Genomic DNA, 19,509 nt, shown 5'->3' on the forward strand with positions numbered 1-19,509 from the left:
AGTCTGCTTGTCATTCTTCTGTTTTAAGTGGCAGTGTTGCGTCCTACACGTCTGGTGATTCATGTCTTAACCCTAACATCTATGGGATAAGACACACACACACTCACTCCATGTCTTCAATACAGTGTATGTTACACATGTTCATCATGTGATTGTACCATTTTTAAATGCAGAGATGTTTCCAATTTTGTCACAACTTTATCTAATTATTGCTCTAGCACTACATAGGGGACAAGCTGCACAGTCCAGGAACATCATCTGAAGACTGTACAAGAGTAATACTACTATCGTCCAGTCAAGATTAGTTGGATATTACTAAGCTATTCATAGCTATAATGACAAGTTCCCTCATTTTGGCCCTGAAGTAATGAATGACTTAATACATATAAACCATTCACACATCCACAGAAAAACATAAACAACTCCCTGGAACCTCCAAAGCAAAACAATTTGTCTAAAATATACATCTTTATCAACGGAACATGATGATTGTGTTGAAAGTGTCAAGATCTTTTAAGAGTAAATATACAGTACATTGAACCAGCACTCAAGAGGATGTGCATATTGTTCAGAAAATCTAACATCTAATTTACATGTATAATATAATTCTATGAAAAATATAGATACATTATTAAAATGTCTTTAAAAAGGTGTTTATGACTGAAGTACAAATACTGGTCCAATTGTAATACATAGCTTAGGCTAGGTCGGGTTGAAGCCCTTGGGGTAGTTTGGTCCGTATTCTGGGTTTTACCTGTGAACCAGGGCTGGATGAGTGTGATGATCGCAGCCTACTAACTCATAACCACCAGGGCCACACAGTATATCAGGATTGCTGTAAGAAGATATGTCTGAAAGATTCTGGGATCAAGACAAGGACACAGATATTCTCTGTGATGACAGAAATCCAATCCATTTTTTCAGGACTTTGGGGAAGTAAAATGGATTAAATGATCATGAATAAAAACATTAATACAGTAAAATTCATGCAAAGTCTTACTGTGATATAACTAATCACACTGATGGTAAAAAATATTTTTGTTCATTTTAGTTCACAAAATATACAAAATTGGCAACTTTCTTTTTGTTGCATTGGACAGATTAGAAGCATACACAATAAAGAATTGAGTTTGCTCACAAATTAAAACAAACACAACAAAGGTCACCAAAAAGATAAAGAAAATTCGAGCCAACATTATAATGGAATAAAACACTGAGTATTTAATGTAAACTTGTTTTTAAATTGTTCATGTCAGACTTCCTGTCTCAGTTTCTCAACACCGTAGGGTGAACGGAAAATAGAAAGCACACAGATTGAAATACTATTTACAGATTATACCACCAAACACACATAACTCAGGAATATAAATACATACACATTTACAAAGGCAGTTATTTAAAAAGCAGAAAGTGGTGTAGAAAAGAGAAGAAAGAGGGTCCCAAAGCATCCAGGGCTGGGCTGGCTGTACAGCTCAGGCCTACAGTTACTGGTGGTTTTGGTTTGTCTCTTAGTCCCCGAATTCAGATACAGTATCGGAGTCGAGTCTTTAATTGGATGGGACCATATCCTTAATGACAGGTTCTCTGTTTAGGTAGGTGGCCCAGTAGACCAGGTTAAAGCTTCCAAACAGAACAGGGAACATTATCCTTGACATCCGGTCGATCTTACTCACGCTGTTGAACGTTTTCTTGCTGTCCGCGGCTTTGCCTTCCACCTTGGTCTTGCCAGGGTCGGACACCCCGCCCTTGGCAATGGTGGGCAGGCCTGAGTCCTTGGTGATGTTGGGTGCATAGTTGGCCACCGCTACGGCATACGCGTTGTTCTTCTTCACGACAGATGCCTTCTCTTTTTTCTGTCCAGGGATCGAAAGTTCAGAGATAGTCATCAGAGCTCACAGGAAGAACACCATGTGACACTCTGTCTCCTCCAGCCAGTCAGACTTAATGAATGAATTCACGAGCCAGGCTCATAACAAGACAGAATGGGATCTAGGAAAGGCTAATGCATCAATATAAATGCAGGGGAACGGTGGAAAGAAGACGGCAAGGTCTCATATATACTGTCAAGACGCACAATATCTCAGCCTCTGTCTATAGCTTCATTCCCTTCCTGCCTGAAGAGGTAAGGTCAGCTCTACGCTGTATTGACTCGTCATTAGGAGCCCTCATACTGCAACATCTACCTGAACATCATAGTAATCACTTGACCTGTATAACAGGCTATGTTCTGGGCAGGAGAGGAAGCTGAACAAAAACGTATTCACTGCTGAGCTTGTACCGAGAAATATTACATCTGACTTCAAATCATAAATCATCATCGAGAGATGTTCTGTAACAGAACCTTGTGGACAGCAGGACAGCAGTTACCTTGTCATTCACAATGCTCTTCCCGTCCCACGCCCAGCCACGCTTGGTGAAGTAGTTGACGGTGGCAAACTCAATGAGGGCGGAGAACACAAAGGCATAGCAGACGGCGATGAACCAGTCCATGGCCGTGGCATAGGCCACCTTGGGGAGGGAGTTACGGGCGCTGATGCTGAGGGTGGTCATGGTCAGCACAGTGGTCACCCCTGCAGGCACAGAACAGACCAGCACTCAGGGTGAGCTAGAGGGAACAGCCACTGAAAGGTCAACTGAAAAATATTGTTGTTAAAACATCCAGAACTGGTCCAATGTTGAGGTTTGAACACCGTCATGATTTGTGTCTCCGTTCCGCATCTCTTTAGATGACATTAACATTACGATGCGGTACGAGCCGGGGCTGGAATATGACACCACTGCTAAGGGTCTGAGGGGGGAACTATATCTTCAGCACGTCATACTCTTTATCCCCGGGCTGAGCTCCACTAACAACACAACTGGAGTTAGTTCAAGTTGACCTTTCAGGGACTTCCTTCGTACTGTTTGTTGATGACCTCCTTGTTAACTGTAAACTATTCCTAAAGCAGGGTTTGCGTTGATGGGAGCATTGTCTCCACTGTCACCATGTGCAGAGTACAGTGCTGCTGTAAATTGTTATTACTACTTTGAAGACACTGTAACATATTTAGGTGGAAAGTGTTCAACACTTCAAATTCAGGTGAAAACGTTGACTCCTCAAACTCCAGACTGACGGTGAGCTTCTTGCCAGTCTTTCTTTTTCTGAAGAAGAAAAATAAATCATCTTCTCTATAAATAACACAAAAGACAGTATTTACCCGAAAGATATTTTTAGAACTAACAACCAGAAAACAGCTTTGAATTTCTTTAGCCTACTTTTTTTTCTTATCAGAAGAGAAAGGAGCACAACCGTATGTGGCACCAAAATAATGAGGATGACTTGAAAAGCACACAGTGAACCATGAGCCAACAAGCCCCTCGTTCGACACAAACACAATTCAGACAGAGCCTGATCCATTAAAACTGTTGGAAGAGCCTCACCATTAGCCACTGTGCCAAGGTCATCATACTGTCTCAGTCCAGCTTGAGGTTCTCTTAGATTTTGCTACACATAATGAGTTAAGTCAAACCCAGTTTCTCCTCTCAGACAAGGAATATAACACTGCATACAGCATTCTCTACTCTAAATTATATAGTATACTATATGACAGTATACTATCTGTACATATTATACTTTACTGCTGTATAAACTCTATACAATATAGTATCCTATACTGCTGTATTTACTCAGGTAGCAGACTGCAGTGGCTTGACATGCAGTACCGATGAGTACCAGAGCTGTTTAGCTAAGAGTGTAGATTCAATTGCAGTTCCATATTAGAGCCCAGCTGAGCATTTAATGCTGTCACATCACATCAAGTGTTGGTGTTGCACAGTTCCAGTGACAGTCACAGGGGAATCCCCTCTCCCACCCCCCTGGCTCCCACACTGAAGCACAGATGCAGGGTCTGCATGTCAGACTGAAGGGTCAGTCTGGGACAACGCTGGCCAGCTGAGATATTACTGCAGGGAAGAAATAGAGGATTCCTAATCTTCACCCAAGACAATCCTTACCTACCTAACACAGTCCTTACTCACCAAATACAGTCCGTACCTACCCAACACAGTCCTTACCTACCCAACACAATCCTTACCTACCTAACACAGTCCTTACTCACAAAACACAGTCCTTACCTACTTAACACATTCCTTACCTACAAAACACAGTCCTTACCTACCCAACACAGTCCTAACCTACCCAACACTGTCCTTACCTACCCAACACAGTCCTTACCTACCTAACACAGTCTTTACTCACCAAACACAGTCCTTACCTACCCAACACAGTCCTTACCTACCCAACACAATCCTTACCTACCTAACACAGTCCTTACTCACCAAACACAGTCCTTACCTACCTAACACAGTCCTTACCTACCAAACACAGTCCTTCCCTACCCAACACAGTCTTTACTCACCAAACACAATCCTTACCTACCCAACACAGTCCTTACCTACCCAACACTGTCCTTACCTACCCAACACAGTCTTTACTCACCAAACACAGTCCTGGCAGGGACGGACTCCCTGTTGAGCCAGAAGGAGACCTGAGACAGGATGACAGTCATGATGCAGGGCAGGTACGTCTGGATCACAAAGTAACCGATCTTCCTCTTCAGGTGGAAGTGTGCAGTCATCACCGTGTATTCACCTGGACAGCACAGGAACAAGGACGCATTCAGGGACTTTTTGATGTTGTTACTGGAACATCTCATGACAGCATTAGACAAGGCAATGCATGGTGTATTGTATGTCTAACAGCATTATGAGCTGCTTGATTTCATATTAAAGTTCTGTGTTAGGATATCTAGTTGAGCCATTCCTGCATCATACAATATCTACAACTTGATTTCAGGCTGGGGCGTGAGGATGTCTCCTGGTGTCCATTTTCTCACACTCATATATTGAACAACTAATGATTCTATAATAATCACACGAAGCTGGCAGAAGCTTGCAGCTAATGAGGACATGCTGGTGGTGCAGCTGATGGGAGATCTGATCTCAAAGAGAAGCTCAGATTAGACATGAGACGAAGAAGAAGAGTGTTACCCATGGCAACCGAACAGAGAGAAATATATCTAATTTGCTGCAATTCTGCAACGAAGGCCTTGATACCGCCACTAGACAGGAGGGGGCTACTTTCTAAACAGGAGGGAGGAACCACTCAGTCTAATCCCTCAAGAGTTTGTTTTCACTCTTTTATTCCAGTGCACTTCCTGTTTTCTCCATTGATGTGGCATCCTCTCTCCCTCTCTGTCTCTCTGTGTCTCTCTCTCTGTCTCTCTCCCTCTCTTTCTCTTTCTCTCTCTCTCTCTCTCTCTCTGTCTCTCTATCTCTCTTTCTCTTCTCTCTCTCTCTCTCTCTCTCTCTCTCTCTCTCTCTCTCTCTCTCTCTCTCTCTCTCACACACACACACACACACACAAACACACGTACACACACACACGCGCGCGCACACACACACACACTTCCCAGCTCTGGAATGTAGATACAGTGAGCCAGCACACTCCCAGTCCGCTATATACCTCTACATCATGTGTAATTTAATTAGCATGCCTGTATGCTGTGGGGGGAGACAGAGGGGAGGGAGGGAGAGAGGGGAGGGAGGGAGAGGGAGAGAATGGGAGTGGGGGAGGGGAAAGAAGGGGGAGGGGAGAGGGGGGGAGAAGGGGGGAGAAGGGGGAGGGGAGAGGTGGGATATGTGAGACGTGGCAGCAGTCTCACCAGAGAAGCTCCTGCTGTCTGGTGAGAGCAGCAGGATGGTGATTACAGCACGATGACGCTCATGTCAGCAGGCATCCTAGCGTAGGAGACAGGCCCTTTGCTAAAGGGACAGAACAATGCTCACAAGGAGACGCTGATCCACAGTCAGTGGACCGGTCCAGGCTAGCAGACCAGAGGACCAGACTAGGTGACCAGAGGACCAGGCCAGCGGACCAGAGGACCAAGCTAGATGACCAGGGGACCAGGCTAGATGACCAGGGGACCAGACTAGATGACCAGGGGACCAGACTAGATGACCAGGGGACCAGACTAGATGACCAGGGGACCAGACTAGCAGACCAGAGGACCAGGCTAGCAGACCAGAGGACCAAGCTAGATGACCAGGGGACCAGGCTAGATGACCAGGGGACCAGACTAGATGACCAGAGGACCAGGCTAGCAGACCAGAGGACCAGGCTAGATGACAACACGTCCTTACTAGGAATGCTAATATGCTAATATGCTAATGCTCATGTTGGCAATCGTCTCTCGTCCTGGTGCAAGGAGGAGGAGACTGAGTCTCTGGGATTGTCTCTGACCCATAAGACAAGCACATGAACACTCATGAAGGTGAGAGGTGTAGTCATTTCGTAAAGGTGCCATGAACACTTATGAAGTCCTTTATTCATGTGGTGTTTTGGGATTCTTTACAGTCAGTGTCTTGTTGTTCTCTTGGCTCTATGCAGGATGTCCCTCACAACCACGCCTGGAGGCACACGGGGCTGCCAGACGGCCTGGTTTCACAGCACGCTAGACGAGCCTCCCACACTGCACTGGTGAATTATTAAGCTGCTGTCAGCCAATCACCAGCACCCAAGCACATCATCAAACAAGGAAACAGCCTTGGGCGGCCGCCTGTGCGCTCCTATTGGTTGAACCAAAACACTTGTTCTAGATTGCAGCTTTTAGTTGTGCATAAAGAACACGACAGGGATTCCCTCTGGACGGGGGGGCGTCTTGCTTTGGAGGTTCTCCTCAGAGAGGAGACACACCAGAGAGGAATCTAGGAAGAAGCTCCTTCCCCCTGGAGTGCTGTCTCTCTGTGCTGAGGAGGCAGAGAGCTTCAGAGCTGTGGTGTCACCCTGCACTGTTAGGAATCCAACCTCTGTGACCAGCGCCAACTCTGAGTGTGTTCCAGGGCCTTAATGGTCCGTGTGACAAGGCTGCTCCCAGGAAGACAGCTGATCCTAATTACTGAAGACCACTGCATCTGCAAGGTACTGATCAGGCCTGCAGTGACAGGCCTGATGACAGACAGTCAGTGTCACGCATTGGACAATGTTAAAGCCCCTCTCTCACCTCACTACAACAAACTATTGCTAGTTAGTTAGTTAGTCTGTACGTTGGGTTAGTCATGTGATGAACCATGTCGAGGAGGTGAATCAGCAGTTTTCTAGGATGACTCTGGGCTTTTGACTCATGATGATGACTCATGATGCTCAACTAAAAATGAAGAACTACATTTAATGTGGGAATCTGGTTTTTGAAAAGTCTCATAAGAAAGGAAATTCTAATTGACCACCCCAAACCTAATTCAACCAATGCACAAACCAGGGGTAAAGTGCTGTATCATGCAGCACGTACACCAACACTGCTGCAGCGCTGCCTGTAGGTCTGGCCTGTGGACGGTAATGTCTAAAAACAAAGATAAACAATAACTAGACCCATGATGCTTTATCCAGATCCGACATTTCAGAGTGGAATTCTGAATACAATCTCCATTGTAGTTGTTCATATTCCAGGTGAGGCCTGGTGACTGAGCCTTGCCGTGGGACGACTCTGGATCTGCTAATGAGTCCTCTCCCTCCAGCCCCTCTGAGGAAGACACATCTGTTCCCCTCCAGTGATTTATGCTTCACCGTGTCTCCAAGCCCAGAACACAGCCTCTCCTGCTTAGTGAACGCTTCGCTGCTCGCCTGTTAGACAGGCTCTTCCTCCACAGCACCAGGAGAGACGACGACCAGATATTCTCTTTAAAGATCCTGGTGTTGCAGACTGACACCACACAGATCTCTATTCTCACCTGACCCCTTCTTTCACTCTCTCTTTCCCTCTTTCTCCCTCTCTCTTGTCTCTCTGCCTCCTCTCTTTCCGTTTGTCCCTCCCTCCCTCTCTCTTGTCTCTCTGCCTCCTCTCTTTCCGTTTGTCCCTCCCTCCCTCTCTCTCCCCACCCCCCTCTCTTGTTCTCTTTGTGTTATTTCCAACCCCAAACTGTTAGTTGAGGCAGTTGTCTGCACATCATCATACTGTGACTGAAATTTCTAAAGTCCTTTGTCCTCTGTAAGAGGGTTTCTGTTCTCTGGTGAAGTATAACGTCCTGGGAGGGGCAGCAGGTGTGCTTCTGTTGTCACACGCACGGTGACAAGTTCTGTAAATCAGCTGCAGGTTGCCTTACATGTGGCTCCTACTTTAAAGACAACAAATCTCTCCTTTCCTACATCTCCTCTTCAATAAAGATGCTTAAAAATAAATCACCAGCCATCATTCAAGCTGATCAAAGTTGTACAGAGCTGGCAACAGCCATATCCCTCCTGTGTGCTACACCGGTGGCCATCTACAGCAAGCTCTTTGTGTGTACTAGAGAGTTGGGGGTACCTGTGCTGGACTTGATGGTTTCCTGTCCTGCAGTTTTCCCCACCAGGTCGTACTGGTTGAGACGGGAGCTCTCCTCCTCCACCACCACAGAGGATGAGGCGTTGTGGGTCCAGGCATACGTCACTTCGGACATGGTGTAGGCATCTGAAGGGGGCAGGAGATCAGTACTGGAGCTACACAACCAGGCAGCACAACAGGAAGTACAGGACGCCTGGTTACTGTGTTGTTTACTAGAGGGACAAGATTCAACACTGACTGGGGGAAAGCAAATGACTCTGACCAAGGTCATGCTGCTGGTGCAATCTAGTTGGTGGACCTCTCAATCAATGAACCCTCATAATACATGACATATGATGTCCAGAATAACGTAATGATAATCTACTTTGTGACAGCTGTTTTTTGTGTTTCTCTTTAAAGAATGTTGAACATGATCACTCACAGCTGCCAAACTTCAGGGGACAGGAGTGGAAGTCCATGGGGAAATCTTCTAGATGCATGGGACACTCAGCATGAACTGTTAACCTGCGTCCCAAACACAGATACACATACCCACACATGCACACACATACCCCCCCACACACACACACCCACCCACACACACACAGACACACACACCCATAACCACACACACCCACACACCCATACACATACACAGTACATTAATACAACATACAGTGCAGGTTACATATTTTTCATCTGTGTTTGATAAATGAAGGACAACATGTCTCTCCATGGTATACTGTCTCAGTCACTGAACCAGGTTCAGAAGTTTCCTCCCCTGCTGTCTGTAAACCAGCGCGCCATGAAAGCATGTTTCCACTCTGCTGCTTTCACCAATTAAAACGTGTCAGGTCAGCAATCACCTCCACAAGGGATGGAGAAAGGAGGCGTCTAATATAATCAAACATGCTCAGGTGAAGGAACTGAATGGAGAGCAGTTACAAAGAGAGGCCTGGGATACAGAGATACAGCAGAAACCAGAGCAGGGCTTCACATTCCTGCATGCTGTGCTGAGGAGCTTTACAGTTTCATATGAACGACCTGACTATGCTATTTCCAAAGTGATTTTCTCTCAATGCTTTTGACAATTCAATGCTTTTAGCAGTATCTGAGGGGAGTCACTTGTCGTCACTTGTCAGAATAATGGCTGCTGTCAGACGCCATTCCATAAATCACAGCTTTATTGATTTCGAGAGATTGAGGTAGAAGGAGGGTTTTTTCAGAGACCGATTTAATGAGAAGCAAAGGAGATGTGCAATAACATTTAATCTCTTATTTATGCCTAGGAATCCTCTGTTAGGTCAGTTTCCCTCTATTGCTAGAATATAATTATGATGTTATAAAATATGTTGAAAGACAGTTAATTTAGGTATTAGTGTGTTGTACGTGTGTCATATCTTAGATGTGAAGCAACACATGCTATTTTTTGAGTGGTTTGGTTTTAAACAGAGTGAGATGTTTGTGTTTACCTCATGGTGTAGAGCAGAGTACCATCATCTTGGATCCTCAGTAGCTTATTGGGCATGGTCATGTTGTGGGCGACTGACTTCTTGCCGTTGTGGAAAAATGTATCTGGAGTCCAGATCTTACTGGCCATCAAATTGTTCAGTCGCAAAATGTTCATTGGTCCCTCAAACTTCAACCTTTCATCTTTCCAGCTCTGCCGGAAGAAGACGTCGATGGTGTATTCCTGTAGAAGGGACATGGTCACTCACAACAACCTCAACATGTGAACACAGATCATGGTGTATTCCTGTAGAAGGAACATGGTCACTCACAACAACCTCAAAATGTGAACACAGATCATGGTGTATTCCTGTAGAAGGAACATGGTCACTCACAACAACCTCAACATGTGAACACAGATCATGGTGTATTCCTGTGGAAGGAACATGGTCACTCACAACAACCTCAACATGTGAACACAGATCAGCACAGCTACCCACCTGGAGCAGCATGAAGGTGCTGTTCCTTGACAAAACCTCAATGAAAACTGTGTTGAAAAGGTTGTGTTGAAAAGTGAGTTCTTTAATTAAGCCTGCAGGTACAGGCACACAGGTTTAGCAGCCTCCCTACGTCATGAGCACAGAGGCAGACCAAGCCCCCCACCCCCCATACACCCTCCCCCCCTACAGCCCCCCCCTCCTAGAGCTAGCATGGGGTATGGGATAAGGATAGGGTACAGTTAGCATGGGGTTTGTTTTGAGTTAGCGTGGCACTTTTACCCTGTTTGATAGATCTAAGTTTAGAAAATAATAAAATATTAATTAAACGTTCAGTGTGGAAATATTAAGTACAATCAGTTACTATTCAGCAGGTTAGCTGTTACATGCACATTTAAACCACTTCAACTTAATCAGCTAACAAGTGTCATTCGAGATGTTATTGTTGCTCTGCGAGTACATACTGCACTGTTGTATAATATTTAGTTCACCGTGCATGTTGAGAAATGGGTCCTTTGTCATGTGGCTTGTATATACAGACTGTTTCCTTACTGTGACCATTGAAATACTGTAGAACTTTACACTAGACACTTCTGATCCTTGATCTGCTGCTGTACTTTTAATATACACTACTCATGAGTCGCTTCGGATAAAAGCGTCCGCTAAATAAATGAAACATCAAATGTAAATGTAACCCAACGATCCCTTCCCAGGCCTGGTCCAGCTCATGTCGCCTGGATCCCTCGCCTTCATTTAGTTTAATAATAGAGAGAAGGGAGCTGGATGAGGCCATGCTGCCCTGCTGCCCTGCTCTCTGAGGTGCACCATGAAGGGAGCTGGATGAGGCCCTGCTGCCATGCTGCCCTGCTCTCTGAGGTGCATCATGAAGGGAATCAGGCAGGAGCTGGCAGGGAGACACTCCAGCAGAGGGGGAACCTGATGAGAGGATTCAGTGAGATAGGACTGAACTGGAAAAATAAAGGACCCTCACAATGAACAAAAACTGTCTGCTCTTATCTCTCCTTGTCATGCAGTGTTCCTGTTGAAGAGAGGGAACACAGAAGGCAGCGCTGTGGAGAACATTAACCGGCCATGAAGGATCCAAAGAGACACGTTTTAGAAAAGCAAACAGGTGTGCAGCCTGTGGTATGAGGAGCACTAGTGTGGATGAAGAGAGACTCAGAGCTGGGATGAGGAGGAGGAGAGACTCTGGGCTGGAAGGAGAAGGAGAGACTCTGGGCTAGAGTCCTGGCGTGTGGAGTCCAAAGTGGAGGCCGGTGAAGAGGTCCTGGCCTCTTCAGGAATGAGGTTGAAGGGAGCTAGCAGGTCAGGATGCAGACGGGCTGTGTGTGAAGAGGCAGTGTTCTCACCATATCTGTGTCTGACACGGGGCCAAAGCTGGTGACGTAGATGTTGGTCGTCACTTCTGTCACACGATCTGAGGAGAAGAACAGAAATGAGAGACCAGAGCTGCAAAATATAAAGCTTTCCTTCCCAACAAACATCAATAAATATAAATATACAGAGATGAGTCTGTCCTCCCTGTCCTCCCTGTTCCTCTGGTCTGTCCTCTCTGTTCCACTGGTCTGTCCCCCCTGTCCTCTCTGTTCCACTGGTCTGTCCCCCCTGTCCTCTCTGTTCCACTGGTCTGTCCCCCCTGTCCTCTCTGTTCCACTGGTCTGTCCCCCCTGTCCTCTCTGTTCCACTGGTCTGTCCCCCCTGTCCTCTCTGTTCCACTGATCTGTCCCCCCTGTCCTCCCTGTTCCTCTGGTCTGTCCTCTCTGTTCCACTGGTCTGTCCCCCCTGTCCTCTCTGTTCCACTGATCTGTCCCCCCTGTCCTCCCTGTTCCTCTGGTCTGTCCTCTCTGTTCCACTGGTCTGTCCCCCCTGTCCTCCCTGTTCCTCTGGACCACCGGCATGTCCTTGTGGTCTACTGGTAAACCCCAGAGCGGAGACCAGGGTTCAATCTCACTGGGACAAACATGTTGAACTATGTCATGACACAAAAAACCCAAACGTTTCACACAAGCCTCCAGGTAATATTGCGTGGAACCTGCCAACAACAACAGCACACAAGCACAGCTCTGTCTCTGCAGCATGTCTGCTTCATTAAGCACCGCATCTCCTCTCCGCTCGGCCAATTCCAAAAGCTTTTAGAGGTTCCTATCCGCCTTGCCCGGCACACCACCTCGGTGTTCCAGAGAGCTTCTCATTAGGCTGACTAAAGTGCTGTCAGGAGCAGAGCCGCCCTGCGCCTCCCCTCCCTGCGCCTCCCCTCCCTGCACATGGACATGTAATGGATATCCTTACTTATTCATGAGCTACAGGGGGAGCACAGTGGGTAGAGGGTGCAGTACATTTAGTAAGACATACTTATCACTTCATATTTCATGATATACATTTAAGTATGTAAAGCTAGATTACGGAAGATTTTCAACATGATTCAAAACCAGAACAGAAGCAGATTTGTTTCCTTTTTTATGCAAAATGACATTTGATAGAAAAGAAAACATGCAATAACAACATGCTGGGAAAAACAATATAACAGTAGTGGGCTGGTTAGTAACCTTTATCTAGTGTCCTGGCATACAGAGATGTTTCATACTCTGGTTTGGCTTCATGAAGTAAGATTGTGTGCCTACATTATGTAAATGTATATACAAAATGTGCAAAATGATGTTGGGGAAATCAACAACGCTATAATAAACAATATTTTAAAAACCTATTCAAAAACACAACTTACCTGTGTACATTTTAACAAACAAAAAATAATGTCAAACTAAATCAAGAACAAAAATAATTTGAGCTATATTTTCTACTAAAAGAGGCACCTTAGCATAGCTGAAGACACATAAGAAGACAGAAGAAGAAGCCCTGGGATGTTTAATAAGACCAGAGTGCTTTTACTGCCCCAGGACCTCAAACCACCCATTTATAGTAACAAGGAACAAACTGTCAGAGGTTCATTTGTGTGTCTCAGACAAACAGACCGAGTTTAACGGATGACCTGTGAACGGGCAGTTTGATCATCTGTCCCCGTCTTTCTACCAACACGCATGATTCATGATCCAACGGTCACAAATAAACTCAGTTAATTCAGCTGGATAAACCTAATCCGGAACAGTCAACAAAGCATGAAACCAGATATATTGTTTCAATTGATCTGTTGAATTTATCCATAGCAATATCACATAAACCTAATTTGCTGAGAGGGCCACTTCTTCATATTGTATTGATGCAACGACATTGTGAGTAACTCTGTGAACTAGTTCTACAGTGTCACCACAACACAAGGCCATCTTCTGTTCTCAGGGTGAGAGTGAGTCACCTCCCTAAGATGTCACAGCCTAGCAGACACCAGCCCATGCTGACCACATGATGAAGACCAATAATATCTAATCTACTATTGTCTTGACAACATGGAAAAGGTGATTGGTTAGCTGGTTTTGGATGCTGCTGGAGGAAGTTTGGGGTGGTTAACCCTCCTGCTGACCAGTCCCCCAGGAGGACTTGCTAAACCAGCAGCTTCGCTGTGCTCTTCCCCGGAGCACTGCTCTGGCTCTTAAATACAGACATTTAACAACTGGTCATGCTGACCTACATACTGTAGCTGGGATAAATACAGACCCTGTCTTGAAAATAAAAAATATATTGTTTGTTTGTTGGAGTTCAGAAAACAAATATTCCACTGACACATAAAATTTTCATGGATGCATCATGTGAATACATAGAAGAGGACAAAAAGGAATATTTCTTCATGCGGCATGCGGTTTTTCTGGGCACTCTTTGAGAATGGTTTTGTTCTGTGATGCATAGAGATCTATTTTTGATGTCCTCCCTGCCCCACATACAGGACAGTCTGCAAGGAAGTCCAGGACAGTACTCCACCCCCTGACCAAGGGAACACCTCTCTTTTTGAACTTTCAGTTTCAAATCACACCTGATGGGAGGCAGTGGTGGGGTGAGGGGCACTAGGAGAAGAGGAGGAAGAGGAGGAAGAGGAGGAAGAGGAGAGGTGCAGGAGGAAAGATGGAGAAGGAAAGATGAATAAAGAGAGGGAAAGGAGGAAGAAGAGGGGGGAGAGAAAGGGGTAGAAGAGGAGGAGGTAGAAGAGGAGGGGGTGGAGGAGGAGGGGGTAGAGGAGATGCAGAAGGACTGGAAGGAGAGATTCGGTCACTATAAAGAATCTTCTGTGTTCTTGGATGAAGACATTTAATATGTCACATGTTTCTGTGTCTAGAGAGATCATCTCTCCAAGGTCCGTTGTCTATGATCCACATTAACACCCTGGCATTGATGAGCTCTGCTTTTTAGTTTATAATCCTCATTACCCCATAATGGAATAAGCATCTCATATAGGGCACACTCACATTCACCTTAGATTAGTACCTCTTGTACTTAGAATCATGATTAATACATATTTATATTTGGTTATTAAAAAGTAGAAATACGAGACCAGGTAAGTTGTGGTTCTGAGTAGGTCCATGCTGCCTGCAGGTTTACCACTGAGAGGGAGCGGAGGTCAACAAGGATCCTGACGAGTCTGACGCTGCCTCTACACTCACACACACACACACACATCCTGCCTCTACACTCACACACACACACACACACACATCCTGCCTCTACACTCACACACACACACACACACACATCCTGCCTCTACACACTCACACACACACACACATCCTGCCTCTACACACTCACACACACACACACCCTGCCTCTACACACACACACATCCTGCCTCTACACACACACACACACACACACACACCCTGCCTCTACACACACACACACCCTGCCTCCACACACTCTGCCCCTACAGACACACCCTGCCTCTATACACACACATACACACACACACACCCTGCCTCTACACACACACCCTGCCTCTACACACACACACACCCTGCCTCTACACACACACACACACACACACACCCTGCCTCTACACACACACACACACACACACACCCTGCCTCCACACTCACACACACACACACACACACACACATCCTGCCTCTACACACACACACACCCTGCCTCCACACACTCTGCCCCTACACACACACCCTGCCTCTATACACACACATACACACACACACACCCTGCCTCTATACACACACACACATACACACACACACACCCTGCCTCTACACACACACACACCCTGCCTCCACACACCCTGCCCCTACAGACACACCCTGCCCCTAACCACACACCGTGCCCCTAACCACACACCGTGCCCCTACACACACACCCTGCCTCTACACACCCTGCCTCTACACACACCCTGCCTCTACACACCTTGCCTCTACACACCTTGCCTCCACACACCCTGCCTCTACACACCCTGCCCCTACACACCCTGCCTCTACACACCCTACCTCTACACACCCTGCCTCTACACACCCTGCCTCTACACACCCTACCTCTACACACCCTGCCTCTACACACCCTGCCTCTACACACCCTGGCTCAGACAAATCAGCTGACATGAAGAAACATGAACAGAAACTGTAGAACGTTTCCTAGTAGTAGAGTTGTTGCTGGCGAGGCATTGATGCAAAAGGTCACAATGATACCATTGAAATGATGGCTAGCTTATTATCCTTTCGTAAAAAGGTCCAAGTAATGGTACTACTGTAATTTACATTTACTAAATGCCATTACATTCCTCATCCACTCAAGATAAGGGAGAGTGCTTTTACGGCTTAGTAGCACTGACCTAAGATATGAATATCACAATACAGTAAAACACCCAGGAGAAGGAGCAGGCCTGTCAGAACAGGGCCTTCATGCTGGTGAACCAGCACGGCTGGTGAACCGTGACACAGTTCTGTCACAAACACAGAGACAATGGGCGTGGCACAGCCCAGCTGACTCACAACACCAGGGGATGGGGAGATCCACGACCAGCCCTGGGCTCTTACTGTCCCAGAGAGAGGAGGAGGAGGAGGGAGGGGAGGAGGGAGAGGAAGAATGAGAGGAGGAATGAGGGGAAAAGCAATAGGACGAGAGTGAGGAAGAGGAGTAATGAGAGGAATGAGAGGTGGGAGAGAAGGAGGGAGAGGAGAAGGGAGAGGAGGAGAGAAGGAGAGAGAGGATAAGGGGAAAGGAAGAAAGATGAAGGGAGAGGAGGAGAGAGGGAGGGAGAAGAGGAGGAGGGAGAAGAGTGATGACAGGAGGAAGACGAGGAGGAAGAGTGAGATGAAGCAGGAAGCCTCCCCCCTGCGCTCCCTGGCACAGTGTCTGTCTCCCCAGGAGCCTCAGGTTGCTCTCCCTCCACCTGGCTGCTGTCAGCCTGTCAGCCTGTAAGGCTGGACCCCACACACACTGTTCTCACCCCTCTTATATTATTACTGATTAGATCACATGGCTCTGCCAATGAGCAAGGACATGGTCATAGAGGTCCTAGTTCAGTCACCTCCCCCTCTGGTGGTCCAGGACAGTCACCTCCCCCCTCTGGTGGTCCAGGACAGTCACCTCCCCCTCTGGTGGTCCAGGACAGTCACCTCCCCCCTCTGGTGGTCCAGGACAGTCACCTCCCCCCTCTGGTGGTCCAGGACAGTCACCTCCCCCCTCTGGTGGTCCAGGACAGTCACCTCCCCCTCTGGTGGTCCAGGACAGTCACCTCCCCCCTCTGGTGGTCCAGGACAGTCACCTCCCCCTCTGGTGGTCCAGGACAGTCACCTCCCCCTCTGGTGGTCCAGGACAGTCACCTCCCCCCTCTGGTGGTCCAGGACAGTCACCTCCCCCCTCTGGTGGTCCAGGACAGTCACCTCCCCCCTCTGGTGGTCCAGGACAGTCACCTCCCCCCTCTGGTGGTCCAGGACAGTCACCTCCCCCCTCTGGTGGTCCAGGACAGTCACCTCCCCCCTCTGGTGGTCTTATAAATCAGTCAAGTGCTCCTTGTTCCTACAGACTGTGGATTCCCCTACAGACTGATACCCCAAGCTGCTCACCCCCCAGTCCTGGACGCAGGCGGTTGTCATAGCCGTCCAGGAGGCGGTCCAGGATACGGGTGAACAGGGTGATGTTGGTCTTGAAGGCGTTGGTGGCAGCTTCAGCAGAAACAGACCTGGACAATACACCAGAGTTAACAGCAGCAGCTGTAGAGCTGGGCTTCATCACAACAGACACAGGGAGCCCCTTCCTGTGTCTGGGAGCTGGGCTTCATCACAATATCTTTCCACAAAAAAAAATTTTAACATCAGAAGGCCTCTCATTCACTCACATGCAGACACATACAGGAAAACACACACACAAACAATATAGTGCACACACACACACACATACAATATAGTGCACACACACATATACACACTCCCCTAATCACTGTGCTAGGCTGACCCAGTTCAAGGCTGAACATTTGTCATCTGATCTGGGAAAAACAGACAATTGAATATGCAAATGTAGCGGTACACTGACGGGTAGCATATATATATAATACAGACCATTCTTTGACCACCAAAATTACAAACATACACTTCTGAACCTTGATTTTCAGTTACTAGCTTTGGATAAAAGCATCTGCTGAATAAATGAAATGGAAATCTTGTAACAGCATTGTTCATTATTGTTCATTTTTTATATTCATAACATCTTGAACCCACTGTACTTGAACAATGCAGGTTATATAAAAAATGACCACCATATACAAATAATAAACAGACATCAGAGCACCAATCTTGGTCCACTGAGCAAATAAACTTAAACTATGACACTGGTTGTACATTTTTATCCAGTGAAGTCAATATAAATCAATAAATAAATCGATTCTATGTGTTTGATTATTTTCCAAATTTGTGAAGAGTACTTCTCCAGGGCCCCTAACGGATGACTATATCCCAGACTCCCCCTCACCGCCACCGGGACCGCATCCTCAAATCAAGACGACACAGTCAGTTTACAAAGACCCCCGCTTTGACAACTATTTACTGCTGCTTGCTCGCTACCTCACGCTGGGGCATTATCACAGAGTCGAGTCCATCCAAATCCTACATCGTTGTTCTTGTGTTCTGAGCGAACATGAATTGTGAGGCCCAGTATGAGTGAAACACAGAGCTTTGCTTCGTAATAAAACTAGCACGTTCCTTCTATTAATTACCTCGTATTCCAGAGGATCATCAGCATGAAGCAGATGATCAGATATGGAAATCCACTCTCCCTATTCCTCATCGCTGCATGCACACCTACACAGTAAGAAACACAAATGAATAAATGATTAATGCAGTCACATAATTAGCAAAGATGCTGTAAAAGGCGTTACATGTGTGGTATGACCAACAAAACCTAGTGTGTGGCCTCAATACCCAAGTCGTTGGGCGGCCCACACCATATCATGTCAATATGAAAGCTCAATTGAGTATAACAGCGCGTTAACCAGGGACGCCCAATTAGTATTCAATGACACGTAACATGCCTGTGTTGAATAATAATGTATAGGCTACTGGCTAACGTGATATTCAACTGACCATTTCTGAAAGAGTTAGCATCTAAATCCCCAGTTTATCAAAACGTTTAGTTCAGAAAAGCATTTAGGAGGGATATCCCCGTTTTCCGAAAACTCTAAAATACGGGTTAATTAAAGCAGAACAGGCAAGCCGTTAAGATCTTAGAACATGTCATGCTTTTTTAATTCGTAGATTCATGATAGACTTTTCGTTCGTGAACCACATTCAAAAACACTAACCTGGAATGTAGGGTGCACTTGCAAGTGATCCGACCTCAAAACGAGAAAAACGTGCGAGTTGAGCCCAATTAGACCACAGTGCTTTCAGTCAGACTGAACCAGGTTCTATTGCTACCGCACGTCTTGGAAATTCCAAGCCCAAGAAATGACTCTTGAACAATGGGATCTCACAGCTGTCTTACAAGCTGATGATTTCTTTTTTGATGGCTGATAAAATTGTAGTCCTAGCATTCACAGTGGAATAATCATTTTACATTCTGAAAGCTGATTCCAGTTCAGTGTAGATCGTGATACAGACGCGCTCTCTCGGTCCCTTGCTTCTCTTCCCCCTCACTAACTACAGAAAAAGCCAATGAAGAACGACACCGGGTCCTAAAGGTAGCACATTTTTTGAAAACTGTCACCGAATGTTATTTTCGGTTATAACGGTATAACGGTTACAGCCTACGATTTAGATTCTCATTCCGGTTAGGGTTAGTCCGGTAAAATGGGAAACAGTGATTTAACGCCGCTATCGAAGATCGCAGTTCGT

The 19,509-nt window shown here is 46.4% G+C and overlaps 1 protein-coding gene across 1 annotated transcript; it reads right to left on the reverse strand.

Moving 5' to 3' along the window:
• Positions 1-943: 943 nt before the first annotated feature.
• On the reverse strand, positions 944-18,463 carry gabra2b (gamma-aminobutyric acid type A receptor subunit alpha2b). The gene is made up of 9 exons (XM_084698761.1): positions 18,393-18,463; positions 17,248-17,363; positions 11,650-11,717; positions 9,806-10,026; positions 8,776-8,858; positions 8,337-8,480; positions 4,478-4,630; positions 2,368-2,570; positions 944-1,853 (listed from the first exon to the last, which is right to left on the reverse strand). The coding sequence occupies exons 1-9, from the start codon at positions 18,461-18,463 to the stop codon at positions 1,548-1,550; spliced, it is 1,365 nt and encodes a 454-aa protein (XP_084554887.1). The 3' UTR covers positions 944-1,547.
• Between the last annotated feature and the right edge of the window lie 1,046 nt (positions 18,464-19,509).

Source organism: Hypomesus nipponensis, chromosome 1 (assembly GCF_054491055.1).
Source record: "Hypomesus nipponensis isolate SF chromosome 1, ASM5449105v1, whole genome shotgun sequence".
Classification (NCBI taxonomy): Eukaryota; Metazoa; Chordata; class Actinopteri; order Osmeriformes; family Osmeridae; genus Hypomesus; species Hypomesus nipponensis.

What these genes read in the sequence shown, in the direction of transcription:
- gabra2b (XM_084698761.1), bottom strand. Translation starts at nt 18,463, where the DNA reads ATGAGGAATAGGGAGAGTGGATTTCCATATCTGATCATCTGCTTCATG. An exon ending in TCCCCTGAAGTTTGGCAGCT is followed by an intron (nt 8,481 to 8,775) that starts GTGAGTGATCAT and finishes TGCCCCCTTCAG; the next exon opens with ATGCCTACACCATGTCCGAA. An exon ending in CCCTGCCAGGACTGTGTTTG is followed by an intron (nt 2,571 to 4,477) that starts GTGAGTAAAGAC and finishes CTGTGCCTGCAG; the next exon opens with GGGTGACCACTGTGCTGACC.